The following is a 21600-nucleotide window of genomic DNA, read 5'->3' on the forward strand; positions in this document are numbered from 1 at the left end:
GAGGAGGCGGGGCTAGGTGGGCTGTGGGCCCTTAAAGGGACCGAGGTGCGGGAGGTGGCACCGCTGGAGGCAGCGCGGGACGCGCGGTCCGAGGCAGGTTCGGGAAGGGGGTGTGGGGCCGGATGGGCGGACTCGCAAGGGGCCGGTGGTCCGCGGGGAGCGAGGGAGAGTTTCGGGGGCCGGGCTGTACCGCCAGGGCTCGTCCCCGTGGCGCCCAGCTCCCGCTGCCGTGGCTGGGGTGGCCAGGGGTCATTCATTCCCAGCCTGGGGACTCCTGGAGCGGCCGGCTCCTAGCCGGGACCCAGGTTCCTGCCGGAGACCCAGCGCCCCCTCCCATCCCTGATGCAGACTGGGGAAGCCAAGGACGCGATAGCTGAGCTGGGTCGCCCCGCCGGCCGGCACGGGTTGACCGCTTCACCAACCTTTCTGTCTACTTCCCAGGGAGACCACTTTCTGGGGATCCGCACAGTGCATGGACCTCGGTGGCGTGGGGGTGGGGAGGTTTCGGCATCCGGGGCAGAGTCCAGCGGGAAGCAGTGGGGTAAAGGGCTAAATGCTTGGGCGAGGGGCTGGCTTGGGAGCCTGGAGATCCGGATTCTAGCTCAGCTACCACAAACTGTGTCGCCGCAGGCAAATTACTTCATCTCCCTGACTTTACTATCCCTGTCTGTAAAGTGCCAGTGATAATATCTGCCTCATCAGGATGCTGGGAGAATTCAGGAAAATAATGCAAAAATGCGCCCGGTACAGCGAGGTCGCTCAGCCAAGTTGCTTGGAGCTGGATGAGCCCAGGAGGCATTGGAGGCTGCCTGGCAGGAGGCGGCTGCGGGCCAGGCCTCCCCAATGAAAGGCCTCAGTGTCTGGAGCTTCCTTCTCCCTCCATCCCCTCTGTGCTGTTTGTTCAGGGAGGGGTGCACACCTTGCAGTGGAGTGGATGCCAAGGCCACGTCTACACCGGCCAGCTCAGTGAGGACTAGAGTTGGGCGGGATCCTTAGCTCCAAACCCCAATGATCCAGCTGGCCCTGGCTGGCCTGGGGTGGGGTGGGGCCAATGCCAGGACAGCAGTGCTGCAGCCCCAGAGCTGGGCTCAGCCTGCCTGGCAGAGGACCCCACCCTGAAACCACCTGGTAATTTCCTGCTTCCTCCCAGCTGACCCCTGAGGGAGTAAGTCGGGGCGCTGTGTACAGCCAGGGCCCAGGAGCCAGATTACACATAAGGGATCTCCAAGGCCTAAGGCCAGAACATGATGGTACCCAGACCTGGACCAGGGCTGACACCAGAGCCACCCTATTAACTAGGACGCACTACTGCCTCCCTCCGAGGCCAGACTCCAGTTGGAAGGAGCTGAGTGCCCGGCCTCAGCCACCTCTGAGGCTCTGTGTTCTGGTCCAGGTGCAATGGCAGAAAAGGTGCTGGTAACCGGCGGGGCTGGCTACATCGGCAGCCACACGGTGCTGGAGCTGCTGGAGGCGGGCTACTCCCCTGTGGTCATCGACAACTTCCATAATGCCATCCGCGGTGAGTGTGGGGTGGGGGCTGGGCTTCTGGAGGGGACGGAAGGAAAACCCTGGGTACCACCTCCAAGGGGTGTGTCTGGCTAGTCTCCAGGACCCCATCTCTGATTTTGATGGCCTGTGTGTGCCCAACCAGGAGGCGGGTCCATGCCTGAGAGCCTGCGGCGGGTTCAGGAGCTGACAGGCCGCTCTTTAGAGTTTGAGGAGATGGACATCTTGGACCAGGCAGCCCTGGAGCGTCTCTTCAAAAAGGTGGGGGGCTTGGAAGTTAGGCAGGGGCACTGCCGAGGGCCGGGCCTTTTAAAGCAGCTCTGACCCTGCTTGTCCCTGCAGCACAGCTTTACGGCGGTCATCCACTTTGCGGGGCTCAAGGCCGTGGGCGAGTCAGTGCAGAAGCCTCTGGATTATTACCGAGTTAACTTGACAGGAACCATCCAACTTTTGGAGGTGAGACATGGGGCAAGGACAGACACTGGGAGGGCCTGGTGGGCAGTGCCAAACAGTGGGTAAGGGGGGTAGAGTCAGGCAGGGCCCAAACTTGTACCATCTTGGACAGATGTCTTTCTTTACCTCTCCGCCTCAGTCTCCCCATCTGTACATGGGAGTGCCCATACCTCAGCCCCACCCACCTGTGAAGGAATACGGGGGCTCGGAATAACTGATACCTCCCCCCCACGGCCAGATTATGAGAGCGCACGGGGTGAAGAACCTGGTATTCAGCAGCTCAGCTACCGTGTATGGGAACCCCCAGTACCTGCCCCTGGACGAGGCCCACCCCACGGGTGGCTGTACTAACCCCTATGGCAAGTCCAAGTTCTTCATCGAGGAAATGATCCGGGACCTGTGCCAGGCAGACAAGGTAAGGGATCCCCTGGACCCAGCCCTGGCTCTGCCCCCATGAGCCTACAGATGGGATTCTAAGCACCGCCCACCCAGGAGGACGCTAGAGCTCGGGAAGCGGCAGTGACTGCACAAGATCACAGCACCTGGGGAGGGCCGATCCCCCTGCTCCTTTCCAGGGACAGCGAATAGGCACAGGGGGACATCAGAGGTAAAGGCCTCTGCACTGAGCTGGGACACAGCCTGTACCCTCACTCCCCATCATCTGACCCGTGTCCCGCAGACCTGGAATGCAGTGCTGCTGCGATATTTCAACCCCACGGGCGCCCACGCCTCGGGCTGCATTGGTGAAGATCCCCAGGGCATCCCCAACAACCTCATGCCCTATGTCTCCCAGGTAAGGGAGAAGTGAGGGGGAGCATTTCCTCAACCCCTAGAGTTGAGGGGTGCAGCTGGTGTTGAGGGAAAGAGCTGACCTGACCTCCCCTCCAGGTGGCCATTGGGCGACGGGAGGCACTGAATGTCTTTGGCAACGACTATGACACAGAGGATGGCACAGGTGAGTCAGGATCAGGAGGATTCAGGTGGGAGCCAAGAGGGAGGCTGAAGTGGGGTAGACTGTACTGAACCCCCGCCCCCCCACCTCCTCTGCAGGCGTCCGGGACTACATCCACGTAGTGGATCTGGCCAAGGGCCACATCGCAGCCCTGAGGAAACTGAAGGATCAGTGTGGCTGCCGGGTAGGGAGAAAGAAGACGGGAGGGAGGGGAGAGGTGGAGTCCTGGGCAGTGGGGACAGGGCGGTGGTTAGTCCCGCCCCCTCCACATACTATTCTCTCCTGGGCAGATCTACAACCTGGGAACGGGCACAGGCTATTCGGTGCTGCAGATGGTCCAGGCCATGGAGAAGGCCTCCGGGAGGAAGGTAGACCACCTGCCCTGCCCGTCCCACCTGACTCTCCGCGGTAGGCCTGGCCCCTCCCACTAGCCTACCCGAGGGGCACTGCTTTAGCGCTATGTGCCTTCCAGAGAGATCCTGCCCTGCACCCCCGCACCTCCATTTCTTGAGGTCAGCAGCTGGCTGGGTGAGGCCAGGGCTAGCTCAGCCAAGCTACAACTGTCCCCTGTCTTGCAGATCCCGTACAAGGTGGTGGCACGGCGGGAAGGTGATGTGGCTGCCTGTTACGCCAACCCCAGCCTGGCCCTCCAGGAGCTGGGCTGGACAGCAGCCTTAGGGCTAGACAGGATGTGTGAGTGCTGGCCCGCCCTGTGGGAGCGAGCTCGGGCCTAGAAGGGGCTGACTGGGCCTGGGTGATGCCTACACGGCTACCTGAGGTGGTGGGGGCCTGCATTCCACTTGGACCCTGACCACACGCCTCGCCCTATCACAGGTGAAGACCTGTGGCGCTGGCAGAAGCAGAATCCCTCCGGCTTTGGCGCACAGGCCTGAGACCCTCCTACACGGACAGAAAAGGAAGAGACACAACTGCTGCTCTCCAGCATCTGGCAGGCCCCGGGGGCCTGAGAGCCTGCCCTACCTCTAACCCCAGCCAGGCCCGCCCAGCCCACAGGCAGGAGGCCAAGGGCTCCGGTGATGAGGAGTCCGTGGTCTCTAACTCTTATCTTCCCCAGGGGCTGGGAACCCATCGGGATCACCAAGAGCGAGTGGGGGAGGCAGGGTCCTGAGACTAACACCCTCCTCCCAGGCACTAATTTATACTGCTGTGAAGGCACTCTCCAAAGTATTTAAAATAAAGTTTTCTTACACTGGAGCATTTTCTCACACACGGTCTCCCCCTACCACTTGAATAGAATCAGGCCTGAGAGTTGAAGCAATTTCTTTAATTTTATCGGAATCCAGGACACAACAAGAAAAACACCTGAAACCACATGGAGACAGAAGACGAGACACAACTTCTCCCTACCTCCCCTGGCCCTAGAGTGGGGACAACATGGGGTGACACAGCTGGGGGAGACCGTGAGCCTCAGTCCAGCCCTGCAGGCTCCAGGCCTGTGGGGGAGGAAGGTAATGGGGAGGCAGGGCCCAGCCCCCAAACCAGAAAGGGCTGAAGAAAGGCCCCCTCCAAGGACTCTGCCCCTCGCCAACATTCCTGCCCGGGCCAGTAGCCCACAGCAGCAAGGGGCTTGGGGCCATGGACACATTCATGATTGAGAAGCAGCTGGAGCGGAGGCAGGAGAGACGCACGATTATCTGGGCAAATCCGTTGGGAGGGGTAGATGGGGCCTGGGAGGGCCCCTTGGGCCAAACCCTGAGGTCACGGGAGGGGGCCCAAAGCGGGGCTAGTGAGTGAGGTCCTGAGTGAGTGGGTCAGCGGCCGGGCCCCTTCTCCCGCTGCCTACAGCCCCTCCAATACTGCTGCCGGGGGCCCGCCTCCAGGAAAAGGGGAGAAAGCAGCCCGGCCCCTGCTGCAGAAGCCAGGTGGCTAGAGCCAGGAAGGAGGCCTGGCTAGCCTGGGCCCGCCTGCCTCAGAGGCCCGTGGGAAGAGGATGGGTCAGGGAGGGTGGGGACCGGGGCTCGACCGGCTCAGATCCAAGATGGTGCACACGTGCTGGGTCCCCTGTGAGCTGGGGGCCAGCCACTCTGGTTAGACAGGAGGCAACAGCTTCTCCAGAAACTCCTTCACAGCCGCCATCTCCTGGGGGGAGGGGGGCTGTCAGAGGCTCCGGTGGAGGGAGGGAGGAAGGAGAGGGGCAGGAGCAGGAAGCGGCCCTTTACCACTGACCTGAGGACAGGAGCCGTGCATGACGCCTGGGTATGTCTTGAACTGGACCCTGGCAGGTGTGACAACGGTCCGGAGCTTCTCAGCTGTCAGGGCCCCAAACCGTACGGGAACCATGGGGTCCAGCTCCCCATGGCACTGAAGGATGGCCAGGTCCTTGGCATTGCCATTGGCTGCCTGTGGGCCAGACAGGACTCAGTGCTTCAGCACAATTCCCATGCCCCCAGGAGCCGCAAAGGGCAGGACAGGGGCATGGAGACACTCACCTGGGGGAAGGCCCGGTGCAGAGGCAGCCAACAGCTCAGCGCCACAATGCCAGCCAGAGGGTGCGGGCAGGTGAGGGCCGTGTAGAGGGACAGGGCCCCACCCTGAAGGAAGGAGAGAGTAAGTCATGAGGGCACAACTCACCTACCCACTACCCACACCCCCTCTCCCCTCACCTGTGAAAAGCCTCCCAGGACGATCCGATTGGCAGGGATCCCATTCTTCATCTCGTGCTCAATCAAGGCCTTTACTGGGGGAGGGGGCATGACTGGGTGAGGAGAGCTGCTGGAGGGGCCCCCAGGAAAGACCAGACAGAGGCACTGCCCAGCGCTTTCCTGGAGAGGAGGGGGGGGGGGAGAGCGAGCATGCTGAGGGGCGGGGCCTTACTGTTCTCTGCTGCCTTCTTGATGCCAGCCTCGTCCTCGGGGGCATCTGGACTCAGCCCCATCAGGTCAAACCTGCGAAAGCAGAGGCACTGGCAGCTACAGGAAGACCCCAGCCAGCCCCCTACAACTCCCCCAGCCCCCACTGCCCGTCTCCACACTCACCAGGAGGGCATCACCATCTTCATGTTGAGTGTCACGGGGATCCGAGGCCTGGGGAGAACACAAGAAGGACCGTCATGCCCCAGAGGGATGAGAGAGCCATCGCAGAGATCCCAGGAGAGGGCAGAGCAGCCCCTGGGGGCCCCTCCCAGCAGGCAGGGCCTGTGTTTAAGGTGTTGCCAGGCAACCTGCCACCACGTGGGGCTGGAAGCTGTGGTTAAGCATCAGCAGTAGAGATGGAGAAGCAGAGCCCAGCGCTCAGCTTGCCGGGGCTCCAGCTCAGCGGGTGAGTACTTGGGGAAGGGGAGCAGGGGGTCCTGGTTCTAGGAGATCTGAGGTCTAGGAGGCCTTGGGCTGAGGGCTGGGCTGGACTCCGTTCCTGGGGGCTCCACAGGAGTAAAGGCTGAAAATGGCACTTCCTGCCCAGGCCCCAGGATGCCGCGGGCAGGAGAGAACAGACCCAGGACCACAGGATCACCCTCCTAGCTGGTTCCTCCCTCAGCCCCTCCCTTGCTAGGGTGACACTCACGCATGGGGACAGATGTACTTGACGTGAGGGAGCCGGATGGTGGAGAGGGCGTCAGCCCAACTGTGCCTGTGGGAGGGAGGGAAGACAAGGCCCCGATGTGGAGACGGAGAAAGGGAGGGAGGCACAGGCCGCTCTGGCCCTGCCAACTGGACCGTCCCCACCTCCCCTGGGCACACCCACTCCCCAGCTCACTCACCCTGTGTCTCCAAGTCCATGTAAAAAGATAACCTGGAAAAGGATCAGAGGTGGACAGATGGGCAGAGGGTAGTCATCATCTTGCTATCACTCCTTACTGTCCAACTTCTGGCCACTCCTCCCCCTCCCCCTTGGGGAACCGAGGTAGCAGCCAAACAGGTTATTATCCGGCCCCCCACCTCCAAGCTTCTCCCTTCTCATCACTGCCACCTCCATTTTCCCACGCCCCCTCCAGCCAGTTCCCCAGCTGGCCCGGGAGCTGCTGTGGGTGCGCGGGGACCCTTACCGCAGCCGTTTCCCGCTCAGCTCCAGACACAGTGGCAGCATCGGTGAGCAGGGGCACAGACATGGTGTTACCACACATACACTGCAGGGCTCCAGGCTGGGGCCTGTGCAAATTCAGGGGGGCGGTCAAGAGCAAGCTCAGGCAGCGGATAGACTCCTGACACAGGGCCGAGCCTCAAACCCAGGGCCCACTCAGGCCATCGGCCCCACACAGCACCCAAGGTTCTGTCCTGAGCACACAGAAAGGCGGGGAAGTCCTGGGCTAGAGCAGGTAGGACGTTTGCCTCTATTCTAGGGATGAGAAGCGGAGTTGCCCCCTCTAGTGCCCTGGTTTTGGCCACCATACAGCCTGAGCTTGCTAGAGATGGGCAAAGGCTGAGCTTGGGGGCTGTGGGGGGAGGGATTTCCCCTGCAGCCTTCCGCCACTAACAGCCCTCAGCCCGTAGCTGCCTTCTCAGTGCTCTCTAATCGTCCCCTCCTCTAGCGCCCCCTAGTCCCTTCCTCCCCAACTCCTAGGAAATGCCAGGGAAATAAGCTTCCAGCCCCTACGCCCCAGGACCCCCCATATTCTCTCCAACCTCCCTCCCATCCAGCCCCCACCCAGCCTTCACAGCAGTTTCTGGCTTAGCCATTTCCAGAGCCCCTGGGACTCCAGCCCACCACCCACCTCTACCTGGTGCCCCACACTCCCCTGAATGGGGCAACCTGCCGCTGCTGCCCACCGACTCCAGAAGGGTCCCCCAGCTTGACCGCGCTCTGAGACTCCCAGACACACAAAAGAATGTCAGGCTGGCTCCTCATCACCCTTCGCATCCTCCCAACTCCCCAGAAGCTTCTGCTCCTGCCCCCAAGTGCCTGCCCTTCCCTGCGGTGCCCAGCTCTCCCTGCACTCAGTGCCCTCTGCACAGTGGGGTCCCTCACCTCGTCACTCTAGGGAACACACCTTTCACCCTGAACTGGGGTTCCTTCCACCTCTCACCCCAGAGTCCCCCCGTCTCAGAATGGTGCCCCACCCCCGGCCTGGGGTCTCCCTCCCTCCCCTAAAAACTTCCACCCCGGCGCAGGGTTTCCCACTCCCCACAATGAGAACTTCCGTTCGGAACGAGGGTCGCCCCCCGCCCTCCAGGGACATTTTCTACCCGGACCCAGACCCGCTCCCGCCCACAAAGGGTCGCTTTACCTTTGACCGCGGGGAGCCCCCGCCTCACAATGGGATCTTCCTCTTCCGACCTTAAGTCCCTCTCATCACACGCGGACCCCACTTCTCACCCCTCTTGATCCCCAAAGTGCCCAAGCCTGGCCAGCGCCTCTCCGCACCTTACTCCCCACCCCCATCTCACAACCGCGGCGCCTCCTCCCCACTCACCGGGACCCCCGTGTGGCCCGACTCCCCCCGCCCCCCCCCCCCCAGCGCCCTTCCTCCGCCCGCTGGTCCGGGACCGGTACCTTCACTCCCTGGGGGTTAGGAGACCTCTCGGGCGGTTCTCCTCTTTCTCCGGCACAGACACACACTCTTCCCCCTCCACCGCCCCCGCCGGAACTTCCGTTGGCGTCCCGGGAACCCGGCCATCGCGGTACCGGAAGTAGCCTGGCCAGGGGTACGGAACCCGGAAGTGGGCGGCGGGCCTTCACCAGACTGGAGCTGCCCTGCTGGGTACCTGGGGCCCCTCCCCGCCACTCAGCCCGCAGTCACCTGAAGAATTCAGACTGTGTATCCGAGGCACCCCTCTGCTGCCGCCACCAGGCGCCCCCCGGAGGAACGCTGTCCGGAAGGAGAGGCGTTCCGCACCGGAGCAGGAAGTTTCCCCGCCGCCCTGCGCCGCGCCCAGGTCCACCCCTCAGGATGGTCCTGGCTGTCCACCACAAGCTTTCCTGCCCGCGCCCAGGATCGTGGGTGGAATCCTTAAAGATCCTGAGAGACCTTCTAGTCCTCCAGTCTTATTTTTAAAATGAGGAAACTGAGGCCCAGGGAGCGGAAGTAAACAGCAATCTCGGGATTATACTCTGCACTGCTTTCTGGACTGTAAAATGGTGATAATAACCACCCTGCCTACTTCACAGCTTTGCTGGTAGGCTCAAATGAGAAATGCTTAATACATCATAAAACCAGTGTGAGGCCTAATGACTCTAAAAACGACCCTGGGAAAATGACACAGGTCATAGCAGGACAGCTGGACAGGCCTCGGCAGTGCGCTTAGCTCTGCCCAGGGCAAGCAATGCCGTGCAGAGGGCACAAATACCGCCATCACTGAGCTCTTATTAAGGACAAAAAGGGCTTCCTTTGGGTACCAATGAGTCACCCTTTGCTCCTTGCCGCACTGGCGAAGTGGAAATGGGGATCAGGGTCCACGGAAAAGCTGGAAGGGGATGCAGACTGAGTTGAAGGATGTCCCTGAGAACTTGTGGCCACCTGTAAACAATGAGTAGTGCTCATCCCTCAGCAGCTCAGGACTCCTTCTTTCAGCAAAACCTACACTATTTTTTCTTGGAACTGAAAAAAAACAAACAAAACAGTAAACTGGGAAGCTCAACCAAGCATTTCTCCCAGGGTAAGAGGCAGTTTGGTCTAAGTGCTCAACAGGTCACAGACAACCTAAAATACCAGGATTCCCCAGAGCAGGAAAGCTTCAGGTCCAGAGGACCACAGCAAGCCAGACCCAGGACCAGAAAGGGGATGAGTGGATGAAGACTACACAGCTACTCCCTCCCACGACAGAATCCCTACTGGATGTTATGAACAATTCCTTCCGCACTCCTAATCTCCTGAGACACTGTGGCACTTGGAGCAAATTCTTCAAAGTGAAATCTCAAATTCAGAGGCCAAGTCCCAGAGGCTGCCTGTGATTGTGCTTTAATTAGTGGATTAATGAAGGGCTATCCTGTCCCAAGACTTCTCATGTTGTTTCTCCATACTCCAAATTAAAGCAGTCCTTTATCTCCAAAATGATACAACTGAGTAGGACCCTTAGTTCATCAATAATTGCATTTGCTTCTGGTTGGTTTCAGGCGGTATTTTAGAAATGTTGAGGCTCGACAAAGTTTAGTGGTGGCAGGCTTTACATACGATAGCCTGTGGGTATATCCTAATAGTGTGGGCCAAAGCCCTAGAGCAGGGGTGGGGAATGTCTGGCATGCGGGCTGTATAAGGCCTGAGAAATCATTTAACCTGGCCCTGCCAAGGCATTAGAGCGAGTTAATTGTTTGACCAAATACAGCAGGCTAATTTTTAAGTTGATAACTTTGTATGGCCCATGAATGATTGCAATATCCAAATAGCCCGTGGCAGAAAAAAAGATTCTCTAACCCTGCCCTAGAGGAATGGATCAGATTCAATACTAATTCCCAGGAGCAATTGTTTCTATTTTCTGCAAGTGAGAGAATACTGACCATTTGAAATCCTCTTTGTAGATAACTTCAATTCTCTCCAATTACAATTCTCTCCTGAGTTTCAAATTTTAAGTCCAAAGTCTTGGGTCCACCTTGGGACCGTAGGTGCTGCTCACTTACTTTCCTCGCCCTCATTTCTTCTGAACTCCAGAAGCTGGTCTCCCTCATTTATACAATTTTCTTTCTTGAGAAATGGAATAAAGGTTAACCTCATCTTCCTCTTTACAAAATATTGAGTGGGTCGGTGGGTACAGGAGTGTTTTTAGTCTACTGTACAAAATTAAGCTCGACCTTTCCTGGAAAAACTGATCTAGTCTTGATATAACTATAGCATTTTTATCTACTTGGTCCAAAACAACAAACTTCAAAGTTATATACAGTTCCCAGTAAAGTAAAAGTTTCATCAGTACTACCAAGAACTCAAAAGAATACACAAGCAAGAAGTTTGGCAAGGATTTATTAGGAAGCTTATTAGTCACAGTGAATAAAAAGCCATGACAAGAACTGAGATCTCCAAATTCTGGCACTTGCCTTACAACACTAGCTAGAAGCTAATAAACAGGATGTCCCGAGGGGAATCTTACCTAAGGCCCAATCTTACCTGGGCCAGATACCCACAAACATAGAAATGAGATGCCCATGCTCTCCCCAGATTGCTTACCTAGGCAGTAGGAAAGAAGACCTTCTCCTCAAGCTATTAATTAAGCATCATCAGGAGAGTCCTGCTCTTCCAGCTATAACCATGGCACACTAGTGCATGACAGACAACTCCAAGCTGAGCAACTTGACAAGAATGCTAAATGATGACAGGGAAAAGGAGCAAGCAGGGACAAGTATTTCTAGTTGGAGACCTTCCTGATGGCTAATACGAACACAATGCTGAGGCTTCAGAAAGTTTACTGCAACCCAGGAATAGTTGCCATTAAAAAAAAAGTCACACAAAAATCCTGCCACAAAGTAAGACACTTGAAATCCCATGGCCACACTGACTGGAAAGGCAGGCATTATCCATGACTGCCAGATACTGACCAAACCAAGACCCAATTCCTACAGGGCCCTAGAGAACCATGATTGTCCCCTGGCACCCACACAACCCTCCCGGTGGTGTGGTGTCTTCCATGGGCCAGGTTTCTGCAGTAAGCCCCAAAGACAAAGCTTGGCAGAGTCTGTGGCAGTCAACTCTCTCTGGAGCCCCATCTCTTTGTCCTTCCCAATAGGCTGTCACACATCTTCACTGACACAGAGCCTCTGTGGGAGCCTTGGCCAGCCCCTAGGAAATGAAGTGTGTCTGTGGGGTAACCTGATGGACCTTGTGGTCTGCTGGGTTGGCCGATGCTTCATAATTGCAGATGGTTACCTCATGTCGGCGAAACTGCAAGAAAATTGAGATGCTAGGTCAGCTGGCTACTTTCCAGATGACACAGTTCAGTAGTCCTTATTCAGGTCCATTTCTAGAAGTCATCATCTAATCTCTTTCCTGTTCTGATACTTTTTATCTTGAAAAGGTTGCAAAGATCATTATCAATAATTCACCCCATAACTCAGAAGATTCATTCCCCCACTATATTGGAGGCACCCTGAGAAAAGGACCTTCTCTATCTTTTTTATCATCTTATCTCTGCTGCCTGGAATAAGAAAGACTCTCAGAAATGTTGAATGAATGCTTGGTTCAGCACATAATATACTAAAAATGTTGAACAAAAATAATATTGAAACAATTTTAAACTGAAAAACTGAATTGATATCAACTGTTTTATTTCAACCCTCTTAAAAATACCTATCTATATAGCCTCTCAAATGACAAAGGCAGTTTAAGTGATGAAACCAAGAAAAATTATAAACAGACTGAGAGCAATCAATGTCTCAAGTTGCTCTTTTTCCTTTTCTTAAAGCTCTCACTACCACAACATGAAGATATATATACGTATGTACACATAATGGAGAGGGCAACGTTTCCTGTCCCATCTTACCTCAGTCCATTCTCCTCTCAGGCCAATATACAAGACTTTTGTGGTATCTGCCCCAAAGTTTTTTGAAATATGAATTGAGAGATGATAGACACTCGAAAAACGAGATATTCTAGAGGATGAAGGAGTGGGGAGAGAAGACATAGGTTAGAGTTCAATTAGCATCTCACTACAATGTTAAAAGCAACAATCCCAGCTCTAACTTGTGGTAAAACCTAGGCAAATGTCACAGAACATTCTTGGGGTCTTATGTCTCATTCTTCTCCTTTGGACAAGCAATTAATTCCGTGAACATTTACCTCGCATTTGCCAGATCCTGTCTAAGGCAATAGGGATAGAAAAGTGAGCCAACACTGCCCCTGTCCTCAAAGGGCAGGATTAAGAAATGCCGTATGACCAAGCAGAGATGATAACGCGAGTTCAGCGTTGACCTCCCCTTAGGAAATAAGAAATAAGGTGGTCACATGTAACTTGACCTGTTATAAGCCAACTGTGCAGAGGAATTCTGAAAACATCTTTCCTAAGGCCATCCTAGGAGCTCATTCAGATCTGCCAATTGCTTACAAGTTAACAAATCTGTGGCTTGCATCGAATCTCTGCCAAAAACTGACCAAGCCAAGGATCAAATCTCCTCCACTGTTTTAACCTGTTTCTGATGCTAAGCGAGCAGGAGATGGGCCAAAACTAAATTGCAAGCCCAGCAAGCACTAATGCACATTTGCTCATTGTAAATGAGGGAGCGCCTGCTGGTCCGCAGAAGCCACACAACACCTGAAACCTATATAATTTTATTAACCAATGTCGCTCTAATAAGTTCAATTTTAAAAATAAATAAAGCTTAAAATTCAAAAAGAAAAGAAGCCACAGAGAATGGAAGATGGGCCCAGTGCTTACTTTGTAGCATATTCTAATTCTCCTGTAAGATCCCGGTTCAAACTAAAGGTCTGATCTGGCTCCCTGTCCGTGTCATCAAAGGACATCTGTGGAATGTTCTTATACCTGAGAAAGGAAAATAAAGAAATGTGCATCACCATATTTTTAAGTTTTTCAAAACTTACTACTGACAACTGCCTTCAGTTCTACCAAAGAGATCAAATTTTGGAAATGGCATTTTTTTCACCAATACCTTAATCCGACAAGAGCTGAAAATTGCAACATACGCCAATGGCATCTTTGAGTGTGTTAGGATCACATGAGAAGCATACACAAAGAGATAGCTCAAACTAGGTCACATGCAGCAAAAGCATGGAGAAAATAAGCGACTCAGCGCATTCAGGCCATGCCGAGGATGTTTCAATAAAACAGCTTACTCATGAGGGGAAATACTTTGGCAGAAACATATTGAACAGTTAAGAGATAAGATCAGGCAACCCACTGCTCAAGCATTTTTTGTGTCCAAATTCCACTACAGGACTCAGTTGATTGGAGCGTTGTCCCACACACCAACCTGGCACACACCTAGGTTGCAGGCTCGATCAGGGTGCATGAGGCACACAACTGATGAATGACTCATTCTAAGCTCTACATGTTTTATACCATTTAATTCTCTCCACAATCTTATGAGATTTATACTATTACTACTGCCATTTAACATATGAGAAAATTGAAGTTTAGAGAAGACAAGTACCAAAGTCATGCAGCTAGCAAGTGGTACAAACAGAATTTGAACCCAAGCAGTTTATTCCAGAGCCCATTCCTAATCACAGTACTTGAATGTCTAGTCTTCTCAATCCAATCCATAAGCATTAACTCAAACATACTGTTTTCCTAAAATGATTAAATATGTGAAGTTTCTTTCAAATTCATGTTCCTAACATTAAAAAATAGTGTTAATTTCTTAAATATGTTTTATATTGATCAATTTTATTTAAAAAAATATATTTTATTGATTTTTTACAGAGAGGAATAGAAAGATAGAAACATCGATGAGAGAGAAACATCAACCAGCTTCCTCCTGCACACCCCCTACCGGGGATGTGCCCACAACCAAGGTACATGCCCTTGACCGGAATAGAACCTGGGACCTTTCAGTCCGCAGGCCGACGCTCTATCCACTGAGCCAAATCGGTTTTGGCAATTTTATTTAAAAAACATATCTCTTTAAAAAAATGTTTTTAGTGATTTTTAGAGGAAGGAAGACAGAGATATAAATATCGAGAGAGCAACATCGACAGGCTTCCTCCTGCTGCCCCCTACTGGGGATCGAGCATGCAACCCAGGCAAGTGCCCTGACCCGTGGTTCATGGGTCAATGCTCAACCACTGACCCACACCGGCTGGGCCAGAAGAAATTTTTTGTAAAATTCTTCTAATATTTGTTTCTTCAATACTCCAAAAGCAATTTTCTCTTCTTTTAGGCAAGTTGTTAAAAAGGGAGTACTAGCCCTGGCCGGTGTAGCTCAGTTGGTTGAGTGTTGTCCTGTGAACTGAAAGGAAGCCAGTTGGATTCCCAGTCAGGGTTTGATTCCCTGTCAGGGTTCAATCCCCTGTTGGGATGTGTGTGGCCTATCTCGATGTTATGTTCTCACACTGACGTTTCTCTCTCTCTCTCTAAAAATCAATAAAAACATATTTAAAGAAAAGGGGGGGGGGACACACACAAAAACACAAAACAAAAACGGGGGAGGGGGGAGTTGCCAGGTCTGGTGGCAACAGATCCAGTGTTCCAAGAGGTATATATAATTTTACTAACTAAAGGCCACACAAACTCAAATGGAGTAATTCCATGTCAGCGAAACACACGGAAAGATTATATATAACTGTATGAAAAAGCAAGGGGAAATTCTGAAGCTAACCGAAAGAGTAGAATCATTTGAGATCTGCAGCTGGATCATTAAGAAAACTGCTAAGTCATCAACAATTGGCGTCTAATAGGATCTCTCTGAATAAGTGGTGCCACGGAAGCACTTTGAAAAAGAGACAAGCTGTTGGTCTTAAAGATGCTTAACTAAAAAAGTCGTTAATTCAGGAAGAGATAAGTATATTCTGATGCAGAACAAGACTAACATTATTTCAGGGGGGGAGGGGGAGAGGGGATATTTTAGCCAGTAAAAAGAAAGAATTATATTATTCTGGAATAAAGTAATACCAGAGAAAAGAGAGAGCTAGCAGCTTCTTGGGGGCATAAGCCCTTAACACTTACAGTCTCATCTCAGAGGGGTGTGAGTCATCATCCTCTCCCATTATAATGATGCCTTTGAGCTTGACGTTGCCTGTAAATCTGCCAGAACGCAAAAGAGATGGTTGTCAACCTGGGTTTGAAGCTCGGCTGACGCCAGGCAAGACCCTTCCCCTTTCTGGGCTTCAGTTCAAGTGTCAACTTGCACTAGGTGACCCCTAAGATCCTGTCTGCCTCTGGCACTGTGCAGCTCCAAGAAATTACCTTGACTTTTCACTTATCTTTCAGCGAATACATCTTTTTCGCCTGCACCAAGAAATCTATGACGCTTTTCCTCCTCAAACCCACCACGGTCCTTTACCCCATTTCTAGACACAGATGGTTCTTGACAAAACCAATGAATGAGTCCTGATAAGGCAACTGGGTATTTAGCCAGAGGCAAGCACCAAGGAGATACTTACGGAATATTAAACAGAAGCTCTTCATCTGCATCACTTTCAACAAACTGGAGGGGAGGGGGAGGAGGGAGGAGAAAGCAACAAACATTTGCTGAGAGCCTACAATTTCAGGTATCTGACCCTGTTCTGCAACCAGAGTGCAGTGCACAATGGTCAACCTCCTTTGGCTTTTCAGCACTTAATATTAAAAAGTTGATAGCCACAGACCATCCGATCAAAGGGTTCTTAATGGGGAGCCCCTGAATGAACTTCCAGGGCCCACTAGCCCCCGAAATTGTGCGCAAAGATCTGAGCCTATGCGGCCCACGACTTTCAAATGGCTCCGTGTCCCCACAATGGGAAACGCTCTAGAATGGGTAACAAGCTTCATCGCCCTAGGCTGGTCTCCAGGTGATACAATCAGGCAGCCACTGGAACTAGTGGTCAAATTGTGGTGGTGGTGGTGGGGGAACCTCAAGGCCACCCCCCTCACTACCCACCGAAGCCCTGGAACAGAACGTTGGCTGCGCCCCTTTCCCTCTCTGGGCCTCCGTTTCTCTATCTGCAAAACGGGGAGACTCGATCCTGTTCGGCTCCCGAAGGGCTAGCAGAAGATGGGCACGGAGAGCGCTCAGCAATCGGGCTGTCGTTATTTCTAACTTCGGGAAGGAGGCTGACCGAGCGGGCGGACGGACGGCCCGCGGCCCCGCCTCGCCGCCCCCGGCCCTGGAAGGCCCACCTTGGAGCGGTCGCTCCGCTCCTCCCACGGCTTGAAGACGCCGCGGCCGCTGCCCTCGCGGCTCTCGTTGAGGCACTGCAGCCGCTCCAGGTCGATGCGCAGGTACAGGCCGTAGGCCAGGCCGCGCTGCTCCGGCGGCTCCTCGCGCTCCGCGGCGCAGCGGCAGCCGCCCCCGCCGTGACTGTGGCCGTGCGACATGGCGACGCCGCAGCCCGCGCGTCCTCTCAGCCCCGTCGCCGCCGCTCGCCCCGCGTTCCCTCCGCACCGGCCGCCAAGCGCACCGCGGCCGCCGCGTCGTAAAAGGCGCCCCTGTGCGGCGCATGCGTCCAGGGAGCAGGGGGCGGGCTCGGAGAGGATTGACGTTCGACCCGCGCTTCCAGGTGCCTGGGAATTCCTGTTGCCTTTTTTTTTTTTAATCCTGGGGACGAATGCTATTGCTAGCCCCGTTTCACCGACGTGAAACTGAAGGGCAGAGACGTGAAGCCGGCGTTCCGAGTAGATGGCGGTGCTGGGTTTCCAGTCCTCCTTCCGCTTAGGCTCAAGCCGGTGCTTTTCTTTTGCCGCCGACGTGTCGGGGAGCGGGCGGAGGAGAGCGTGCGCGGCGATAAGGCCCCGGCGAGCGGGGAGACGACGTTATCGCCGCCTCACAGGTGCACGTTTGGGCGCTTAGACGTTACCAACCCATCTCACCCCCACTTTCTTCGCAGTGGGCTCGGCGGGCGAGAGCATGGGCTTGGTGGAGGGCCGGACCTGGAGACAAGGCCCGAGTCTGCTCCTGACGGGGTGACGCTCTCAACAAGTCGTTTTCCCCATCCCGAGACTTGGTCTCCTCATCGGTAAAGTGGGAATGATAATGTCTGTTTCGTAGGATCGCAGTGAGTATGAAACGACAAAACGCACTGAGAAGAACTCGGCCCGGTGGCTGGCACATGGGAAGAATTCAATGGCTGAGCCAAGTCTTCATTCACATCCAAGCACTGCCGCTTCCCAGCGGGGTGGCCTGGGCTTCAGGGTCTCCCTTTACCCCCTGTGCAGTGCAGGGCAAGGCCTGGCCTGTAGCTAGAGCTTGAAGTTCCCTCCCCGTGGGATAACTCAGAGCAGTTTTTTCAAAGGGCTGGTTGCGACCCATTTAAAGGGGTTTAAAGTCCATTTAGAGGAATATGACCAGTATTCCAAAAGTAAAATAGAATATAATAAGAAAGTCAGAACGTATCACTCATTTTAAGTCCCAGTTCATGGAACTTTTGTTTCCGTTTTGGGTTTGTGCACGCAGGTGCAGCTTTAAATGTTTTTCATGTTGTGGACTGAAATCAACATAATTGAAAGCCGCTGTTTAGAGTTGAAATGATTTTGGTTTCAGGATAGAATGTGTTCTTACCCCTTGAAGCGCTTTCCCGCGACCATCTTTTGCTAGCCCTTCGGGAGCCGAACAGGATGGAGTTTCCCCATTTTGCAGATAGAGAAACGGGTGTGTGTGTGTGTGTGTGTGTGTGAGAAAACACAGGATGTAGAGAGTGATGGGATATGCTGGATTTCCCCTGCTCTTCCCTTCTGGATCTGGAGCACACAGACAAGATGAGGTTGGTGAAATACAAACCAAAATATCCAAATGTTCGAGTTTCATTCAGAAATATTTTGATGTCCTAGTTCAATTCCTTGTGAAATAGGCAAACTTGGCTCTGGTTCAACATAGCTCAATGTCACGAATGATCCCTGATTTCACATCACAGTTTCAGGCAAGGGGGTTGGCATGTGGTAGCAGCTTAGTAAATGTTGAATTGAATGATACCCTCAGTAGCCTTTCTTTGGAAATGTTGTGTCCCACTGCAGGACGAACACAGGCCTTACTGAGGACTTCTCCCTTTTGGCTTATTTGTCATTTGCATCATTGTCATCCTTGACTGATTTATTGAGCATGATGGGCCAGGCGTTGTGCTGAGCACATTAAGTAGTTCATCTCAATTATCTGTCACATGAACTCTGATAGGTGGTGTTACCCACTGTTATCTCCAATTTGAAGATGAGGAAAACAGAGGGTGAAACAGGTGAATTAACTTGCCCCAAACCAGATAAATTGAGGAACTAACCAGGCTTTGAGCACATCCTATAGTTTCCTGAAACAAAAGATTCCCAGGAAGTAAATATGTTGTATCAATTAGTTTATGCTGTGTAACAAATCACCCCAAAACTTAAAAGCTTTAAACAACAAGCATTTCTTATTTCTCATGATTCTGTAGATTGCCTGGGGAGTTCTTCTCTGAGCCAGGTGGCGTGGGCTAGGTAGTTTGGAATGGCCTCACTCACATATCCGGTTGATACTGGCTGTCACCTGAGGTGATGGGCCGCATGTCTCCAGGAGGCTACCTGAGCTTATGGCAGCAGTTCCAGGAGCAAGAGAGGGGAGATCCAATTGCACAAGCACTTTTTAACTCTCGGCTTCTATAATTTTTGCTAATGTCCCTTCAGCCAAAACAAGTTTCATTGGCAAAATCCAAATTGAAGGGTGGATAGACTTCACCTTTTGAGTGGAAGAACTGCAAAACACTGTGACTTTGCCCACCCCAGTATACCTGAGTTCTCTTAAAAAAAAATAATTATATATATATTAATTGACTTTCAGAGAGGGAGGGAGAGGGAGCGGGAGAGAGATAGAAACATCAATGATGAGAAAGAATCATTGATCGGCTGCCTCCTGCACGTCCACACTGGGGATCGAGCCCACAAACTGGGCATGTGCCCTGGTTCATAGGTTGACGCTCAACCACTGAACCGTGTTGGCGGTGCCTGAGTTATCTTTTGTTATGTAACAAATTACTCCCAAATTTAATGGCTTAAAACATCTGTCTCACAATTTCTGGCTTAGTTGGGTGGTTCTGGCTCTGCTCGCTCATGAGCCTGAAGTCTCCTGAGAGTTTGACTGGGCTGGAGGATCCACTTCCAGGACGGTGCACCCACGTGGCTGGCAAGTTGGGGCAGGCTCTTGGCAAGAGGCCTCAGTTCCTTGCTAAATGAACCTCTCCTTGGGACTGCTCGAGTGTCCTCAGGACATGGTGGCTGGCTTTCAGCAGAGCAAGGGACACCACAAGGTCTTTTATGACCGAGTCTTAGAAGTCACACTGGCAATTCTGCAATATCCCATGGTCCCACAGGTCAGCCATACTCAAGGTGTGAGGGAACCACAGAAGGGTGTGAACACCAGGAGGTAGAATCACTGGAGGCCACCTTAGTGGTGGCTACCACTCTACCTACATGCTAAGTGACTCCTAAAAATGCCTTCATTCTTTTCATATTTATTTGGTAATTTGCCTGAGGATTCAATTCTCTACGAGTTTTGAGCGATTTCTCTGTTTTCTTCTAGCTTTGAGAAGTACGATGTTATTCTGATTCCTGGTTCTTTGTCTGGGTTTCCCCTCAGTTTCTTTCTAGAAGCTTTTAAGATCTTCTCTTGGTAACCTAGTATTCTGACACGCGATGATGTGGCTCTTCTGTCATTTTGTGCCGGATACCTAATGGGCCCTTCCAGTTTAGAAACTCTTAGTACAGAACGTGGGCATACAGGTTAGGACATCTGCTTGCATGTGCACAAGACCCCTTGCAGGGAAATATTTAGGGATATGACGAGAAGGGGGCGGGGCAAGGGCCCTGCTCTCCCCCATTCACCACTGTCTTCTAGTACAGAGTTCCATGAGACTCGGAAATGTGAATGTGGCCTTCCAGCTCATTGTCAAGGCAGCAGAATAGGCAGTATTTTATTTCACATTTTATTAGCTCCACTTATAACCTTTTAAGTATGCTTCCTTTCGTACTCTCGACCCAGCCCCACAATATTAGGAATGGCCTGCTGGGCAAGTTGCTTAGCTTCTCTAAGCTTCAGATTTGTGGTACATAAATGGGAGTAAAAGTACCTACTTTGAAGGGTTTTATTAGGAGGGTAATATGAGATAATGCATGAAAAATGTTTGGGTTGATGGGAAAAGGTTCAATAGTTGTCTATTGCTATTGCCAAGCAAGCCTTTCAACTCAGCGCCCCCGTCTGGTTGGATGGAAAACAGCAATTGCTTAGAAGGCTGAATTTGGAAAAAACTGCACTTAGCTGATTTGGGAATCAGCCTTAGCCTCTGTTGTTCCGCCTGCTGCTTGGTTTGCACTCCTATATTTGTCTGAAGCCAAATGGGAATCTCACTGACTTCTGGGGCTAGTCTGGGGCCGGTGGGAAGAGCTTCCTTTTCTTTCTCCTACTTCCAGGCTCCATCTGCAAACATTTTCTTATTCAAGAACTGAATTTGGCCTTGGCATGTGTGGCTCAGCTTGTTTGGGGGAGAGGGGCGTCGCGTGCAAGAGGCAGCTAATCAATGTTTCTCTCCCTCTCTAAAATCAATAAAAAAATTTTTTTTAAAGAACTGAATTTGGCACTAGCCAGTTTGGCTCAGTGGATAGAGTGTTGGCCTGTGGACCAAAAGGTCCCAGGTTCAACTCTGGTCAAGGGCACATACTTTGGTTGCAGGCTCCTCCCAGGCTCAGGCCCTGGTCAGGGCTCATGCAGGAGGCAACCAATCACTGTGTTTCTCTCACATTGATGTTTCTCTTTCCCTCTCTCTTCTACTCTCCCTAAAAACCAATGGGAAAAATATCCTTGGGTGAGGATTAACAAAAAAATAATTTATTAAAAAAACAAAACAAAACACCAAAAAACTGAATTTGTATCTATTTTCCCATATTGCTTATCTCAATGAGGCTAAAACACTTTTGCGGCAAACTGAAGAATGTAATAATGATAATAGCTAGTATGCAAATGGTACTAATAATATGTCAAGCACTGTCCAAAGGGCCTTATTTATACGTGTATTTTTTCATCTTTACAACTACAAGTGTCCTATTATTATCTCCACTTTATAGATAAGAAAACCAGGGCCCATGATGGCTAAGTAACTTACACGAGGTCACACAGCTGGTTAATAGTGGAACTAGGATTTGAACACAGGCAGTAGGCCTCCAGAGTCGGTGTTCTTACCAGTGAGCCTTCTCCAAATATTAATTAAT

General features: G+C 52.3%; 3 protein-coding genes across 5 annotated transcripts; 1 reads left to right on the forward strand and 2 right to left on the reverse strand.

Annotated features, from left to right (window-relative positions):
* Window positions 1-16: 16 nt before the first annotated feature.
* Window positions 17-4126, forward strand: GALE (UDP-galactose-4-epimerase). 2 transcript variants are annotated; one of them, XM_079777731.1, is made up of 11 exons: window positions 17-93; window positions 1394-1519; window positions 1652-1767; window positions 1849-1962; window positions 2198-2374; window positions 2639-2752; window positions 2848-2914; window positions 3010-3095; window positions 3202-3279; window positions 3490-3604; window positions 3746-4126. In XM_079777731.1, the coding sequence occupies exons 2-11, from the start codon at window positions 1399-1401 to the stop codon at window positions 3802-3804; spliced, it is 1047 nt and encodes a 348-aa protein (XP_079633857.1). In that variant the 5' UTR covers window positions 17-93; window positions 1394-1398; the 3' UTR covers window positions 3805-4126. The 2 variants fall into 2 exon arrangements, with proteins under 2 accessions (XP_079633857.1, XP_079633858.1); XM_079777732.1 differs by having other exon boundaries at window positions 50-97.
* Window positions 4127-4863: 737 nt separating this feature from the next.
* LYPLA2 (lysophospholipase 2) lies at window positions 4864-8703 on the reverse strand. 2 transcript variants are annotated; one of them, XM_079777734.1, is made up of 10 exons: window positions 8607-8703; window positions 6915-7017; window positions 6630-6661; window positions 6434-6499; window positions 5908-5955; window positions 5747-5817; window positions 5536-5609; window positions 5362-5463; window positions 5099-5272; window positions 4864-5011 (listed from the first exon to the last, which is right to left on the reverse strand). In XM_079777734.1, the coding sequence occupies exons 2-10, from the start codon at window positions 6990-6992 to the stop codon at window positions 4961-4963; spliced, it is 696 nt and encodes a 231-aa protein (XP_079633860.1). In that variant the 5' UTR covers window positions 6993-7017; window positions 8607-8703; the 3' UTR covers window positions 4864-4960. The 2 variants fall into 2 exon arrangements, with proteins under 2 accessions (XP_079633860.1, XP_079633859.1); XM_079777733.1 differs by lacking the exon at window positions 8607-8703 and adding an exon at window positions 8360-8512.
* Window positions 8704-8726: 23 nt separating this feature from the next.
* Window positions 8727-16850, reverse strand: PITHD1 (PITH domain containing 1). The gene is made up of 6 exons (XM_079777735.1): window positions 16561-16850; window positions 15846-15889; window positions 15409-15486; window positions 13162-13266; window positions 12271-12379; window positions 8727-11672 (listed from the first exon to the last, which is right to left on the reverse strand). Exons 1-6 carry the CDS (start codon window positions 16756-16758, stop codon window positions 11571-11573), a joined length of 636 nt encoding a protein of 211 aa, XP_079633861.1. The 5' UTR covers window positions 16759-16850; the 3' UTR covers window positions 8727-11570.
* Window positions 16851-21600: the final 4750 nt, after the last annotated feature.

The sequence above is a fragment of the Cnephaeus nilssonii genome (assembly GCF_951640355.1).
Source record: "Cnephaeus nilssonii genome assembly, chromosome: 7".
Lineage (NCBI taxonomy): Eukaryota > Metazoa > Chordata > Mammalia > Chiroptera > Vespertilionidae > Cnephaeus > Cnephaeus nilssonii.